The 5,544-nt window shown below is 44.7% G+C and overlaps 1 protein-coding gene across 1 annotated transcript in view; it reads left to right on the top strand.

Annotated features, from left to right (window-relative positions):
* The window catches only part of Actg2 (actin gamma 2, smooth muscle), a 22,414-nt gene extending 20,836 nt beyond the window's left edge, over positions 1 to 1,578 (top strand). Inside the window, exon 8 of the mRNA XM_021164091.1 lies at positions 1,435 to 1,578. Coding sequence (XP_021019750.1) covers positions 1,435 to 1,578 — 144 coding nt within the window. The remainder of the gene's footprint in view (positions 1 to 1,434) is intronic.
* Positions 1,579 to 5,544: the final 3,966 nt, after the last annotated feature.

Genomic DNA, 5,544 nt, shown 5'->3' with positions numbered 1-5,544 from the left:
AAAAAAAAAAAAGGAGGGATCTGACCTGAGTAGGCTGATCTCAGACTTCAACAGAAGTATCCCAGCCTGTGTTTACCTCCACCACACTCCACAGCCCCCACAGTCAGTCAGTCAGTCAGTAGAGTTTAGGGATAGATTGGGAGTACACCTGTAATATTAACACTAGAAAAGCAGAGGCTGCAGGATCAGAAATCCAAAGTCATCCTCAGCCACACAAGCCTTCAAGGCCAGCTAGGGGTACGTGAGACCCTATCTCAAAAAAGAATTAACAAAAACACTTAGGCACTTCAAAAATTAAAAAATGCGTTGAAGTTCAAAGCTGTCTGAAATGTGGAAAGGATGAACAATGCATGCATAAAATGAGAGCTTTCTGGATATAAGTGGTCATTGCCAAAAAGAGCTCAAAAGAAGGTTTAAGTGGACTGGCACAAAGCTGAGAATGGAACCAGCTGAACCCAAAGTATCCATGCATCCAAACCCCGGGCAAGGGCCAACAAGGCTCTCTCTATTGATTTTGGTATTGGTCAACTATTGCTGAGTAACAAACACCCACAAAATCTCAGTGGCACATAACAATAAACATAGTTGCTTGTAGCTGTGCGTCAGTTGAAAGTTAGCTAATCCAGGTCAGCTTTGGGCAGACAGCTCTACAGGTCTGCCTAGCTCAGGTCAAGCCCTGCATCTCAGATTTCAAGGCTAGGGGTGAAGGACTAGCAGCTCCTACAGAGAAGCCCTTTTCATAGAGAGAAGAGGTACAGAGAGTATGACTAACTATGCAAGGACACTTCTGTTTGTGTCATAGTTGCTAGCATCCCATTGGATAAGGCAATACATGGCACAGCCAAAAGTCCCAGGACAGAGGAACCCTCTCTCTCTATGGAGGAGATGGGATGTGGCAAGGTAGAGAACATTTTGAGTGACAGTCTAATCATCTTCCAAGTTTATCTTATTGATTTATTTTTATATTTATTCATTTCACATGTGTATTTGCCTATATGATGCACCGCATGGTACCAGGAAGTTTCTGATCCCCTGGAACTGGGGTTACACGTGATTGTGAGCTGCCATGTGGGTGCTGGGAACAGAATTCAGGTCCTCTGCAAAAGCAACGAGTGCTCTTAACCGCCAAGCCAGCTTTCCAGTCCCTAGCTTTCATTTCTGACCATAAAGGCTACCCTTTTCAGCAAAGGGCTAAGAAGATTTCTGGTTTCTGGTGCTCCTTGCTCATTTTTATTGTTTTGCTTGTCAGGTTTTTTTTTTTTTTTTTTGAGATGGGATCTTGTGTGGATCTGGATGGTTTAGAACTCTTCTGCTCATGTGAGCACCTAGTTTTGAAGCTCCCCACTATCTGAGACCATAGCATGCAAAAGTGTACCCCATTCTTACACGCTGTCTTGGGGGATGGTCATAATTTGCCACATTTTCTCTTTGCAGATTATCGCTCCTCCTGAGCGGAAGTACTCAGTCTGGATTGGCGGCTCTATCCTGGCCTCTCTCTCCACCTTCCAGCAAATGTGGATCAGCAAGCCAGAGTATGATGAGGCAGGGCCCTCCATTGTCCACAGGAAATGCTTCTAAAGTCAGAGGGCCTTCTCTGGGGATCCCCGCAAGACTGCTGTCACCAGGCACAGATCATTAAAACCTTCAAGCCTTATTTCTCTGTGTGAGGCTCTTTTGTTCCTGGACGCTCCTACATGTGTGTCTCACAGACAACACTAAGGGATTTTTCAAGCATTATTATTATTGTTATTATTATTATTATTATTATTATTTCTCATCCTTCTTGTTAGATGTGTATGGGAGTTTTGCCTGGGTGTTTCTGGGTGTTACATGTGTGCAGTACCCAAGAAGGACAGAAGAGGGCATTGCATCCGCTGGGACCTGAGTTACACATGGTTGTGAGCTGCCATGCAGATTCTAGGAATTGACTCTAAGTTTTCTCTAAGAGCAACTAGTACTCTTAACCACTGAGCCACCTCTCCAGGCTGTTGTTGTTGTTTGTTGTTGTTGTTGTTGTTGTTGCTGCTGCAATTATGTGTTTGTGTGGGTATATGTGCATGTGAGTGCAGGTACCTACAATGATCATAGGGCCACATGGAGCAGAAGTTACCGTTACTGTGAGCCACCCAACAAGGATGCTCTGTGCTAGGCACCAAGTTCAGATGTTCTACAAGAGCAGCAAGTGCTCTTACTCGCTGAGCCATCTCTTGAGTCCCTCATGACACATGTCTAATCCCCACACTGCTCCTTAGAAGTAGGTGCTATAATTATCCCCACATCACTGATAAGGACTCACGTTTCTGAAAGCCTGAGTTTCTTATTCTCACCTTATGAAAATAAGATGGCATTGTAGACTAACTTTGGTGTCAAATATACCTGAGCTTCCTTGGTTCTAAGAAGTCTTCCCTAAGACCTCAACTCCTTTGGGTTTCCATTTATGGAGTGTCCCTTGTCACAGCTAGCTTACTAGCAACTAGGCCATCATGCTAGTTAGTATTGAAAGTAGGCCCTCATTTCTGCTGGATGTCCTTTTCTTCATCTGCCTAGCCTAGCTCTGGCCTCCAGAAAATACAGCCTGGTTCCAGCCATTGCAAACATTCACTTAAAGGCAGTGGGGCCTGTGGCCAAGAGGAGAGACCTTAAACTCTTGGACAGTAGCTCACACTTGAGTTCTTGTTGAGAACATGTTTGAAAGACTCCTTGGAGGAGCACAATCTGAGAACCTATCTCCCAGAAGCAGATCCTGAAATCGGGATTTGTAGGGGAGTTCACCCTGGGAGCACAAAAGCTCTTTGACCTGTGTGTGCTTCCTCAGGGACTTCTCTATGGGACTGGCTACTGGAAGGCAAAGCTCAGCATACATACAACACACACAATGTACACATTGCACTACGGTACGTACATACAACACACACAGTGCATTCACTATATATACACACACACACATATGTGTGTGTGTGTGTGTGTGTGTGTGTACATCACAACACACAGAGATTCAAGGACAGGAAAGACTGACTGGCTCTGGAAGAACGCTCTGGAACCTCCACATGTCCACCTCAGGGGAGCGTGGACAGGCTGACTAGTCTCACCCTCCCCATCCTCCATATCCATCCAAATTCCTGTATCTCCCCTTTACCCCATCCTTCTATTTCTCTACTTGAAAAAAATCACAAAAAATGCCATCCTAGGTTATTCAAACTTTCAATTTATTGATAGAATACAGACAGACAAACACAGACAGACAATGTCTATCTATATGAGTATATGCATATGTGGGTGAGCTGGTGCGTGGAGGGTGGAGGGCATCCACACAATCTATCATTTTCTGCCTATTCTTTGAGGCAGGACCTCTCCCTGAATCTGTGGTTTATGCTTTCTCAGCTAGCTGGAGACCAACATGCCCCAGCAATCCTCTTCTTCACCCATCATAGAAATATGGTTTCAGATTATGGGAATGCCTACAAATTTAGCAAGTGACATTTTCCTGGGACCTGAACTTCAATCCTCATGATGATGGAGCAAGTAATCTCAATATCTGCACCATCTCTCTAGTCCCCTGTCCTAGATTCTTTAGCTGATGTCATGGTATCTGCTGATAAAGAGGTTCTGTGATTTGAAAATAAGAAGAAAATATCTAAAAGGAGGCTAGACAGATGGCTCAGTGGGAAAAGTACTTGCTGTACATGTATAGAGAACATACACATAAAGAACACACATAAAGCTGGATGCAGTAGCACCATTCTGCAATCCCAGTGGTTCTACAACTAGATGGGAACAGATACAGATGTATGTTCAGAAGCTCATGAGCCAGACAGCCTGGCACGCACAGTGGGAAACAAGAGAGCCTATCTTGAACAACACAGAAGGCAAAACTCCACACCTGAGGTTATCCTCTGGCCTCCATACGTGCACTGCGCTATATGCACTCACACATATACAAGCATATATAAACACATGAATATGCATATACATCACACACTAAATAAACAGATGTCCAGGCAACAGAAGAAAGCTACCTCTTTGAATATTTGTCTCACAACTTTTGGTGATGGCATGGCCTTTAATGTGTTTTACTTATGATCACAGCATTTATAAGCAACTGAAAAATAATTGTAGAAGTGGCAACCAATGACTGGTCCAGCTTGAGACCCATGCCACGAGAGGGAGCCCATGCCTAACACTGCCTAGAGGGCCAGGAACCAGAGGCTGCATAGTCCAGAAACTGAGGATAGAAACAAACATGACCGGTTACTTAATTAATTAAAAGTTAAAACGTCAATAGAATGATTCCTAATGATACTCTGCTATACTTACTATAGCCCTGAGCCTAGCATAATCATCATCAGAGGGGCTTCATCTGGCAGCTGTTGGCAGCACATTCAGAGATCCACAGCCATTAGTACTCTGATCATGCGGACTGGAAGAAAGACTGTAGAAGCCAGAGTGGTCAAGGACACAAGAAAACAGTCCACACAATCAACTAACCAAGGCTCATAGGTGCTCACAGAGATTAAACTGACCATCACAGAGCTTGTTTAGGTCTGACTTAAGTTCTCTGTTACAGTTGTATAACAGTGGAAGCAGGGTAAGGGCTTCTCTCTGACTCTTTTGCCTGTTTGGGGGACCCTTTTCCTCCTACTGAGTTGCCTCATCCAGCTTTAATGTAAGTGGAGGTACCTAGTCTTATTGCAACATGATAAGCCATGTTTGGTTGATATCCCTAGGACGCCTGCCCTTTTCTGAAGGGAAATGGGAGTCAGGTAAAGAAAGAAAAATAATCCATCCTTCAGAGCTGCACTGGGAGAGCTGAGGGGACCTGACATAGAGCAGATGCTTAGCAAATGTGAAATGAATGGAGGGAACCTTCCTGACAGTGTCTGGCAGGGCTGCATCAGCCATATGCATCAACTCCAGCAGATGGCTCACAGCCACCAGGAGCGGGAAAATGACTCATTCCCCAAGGTAACGGGAGTGAATTCCATTACACAACTCGCCAGGACTTTCCTCCGGCTAGCTCCAGAGCTTGGAAAGACTCTATGGACACCATCAATAGGAACTAATCTCTCTGGGGAGGAGTTACTTTAATGGTGCATTCGATTGTTGATTGTTCTTCCTCAGGCATAGGATGGTGCCCTGATCCTAGAATCCAAAATGTCGCTCTCAGGCTAGTGTCCCCAGCCTAGGACACTCAGACCTTCAGGAGATGAGGCCTGTCTGGAGGAGTAGGTCTGTCTCTAAGGTGGGCCTTAATCCGTTGTCCTGGACTGAAATCCTTTGGAATCCAAGAGCCAGCAAACCTTTCCTCTCATACCTTGCTTCTGTCAGGTATCATGCTACAGCAACAAGAAAGTAACTAACCCAGCTCTTGTTTGTTCTATAAGACCCCAGCTCCACGCCGCAGGTTCCTTCTCTTAGGAATTTAGAATAGAACCAAAGAGATTCTGAAAAAAAAATTAGACCAGGTCTTGTGTAGCCCAGACTTCACTTCAAATTCCTTATGTAGTTGAAAATACCCTAAACTCTTAATTGCCCTGCTTCTACCTC

The sequence above is a fragment of the Mus caroli genome, chromosome 6 (genome assembly GCF_900094665.2).
Source record: "Mus caroli chromosome 6, CAROLI_EIJ_v1.1, whole genome shotgun sequence".
Classification (NCBI taxonomy): domain Eukaryota; kingdom Metazoa; phylum Chordata; class Mammalia; order Rodentia; family Muridae; genus Mus; species Mus caroli.
Note: the sequence above shows the minus strand (reverse complement) of the source record. Positions and strands in the feature narration are given on the sequence as shown.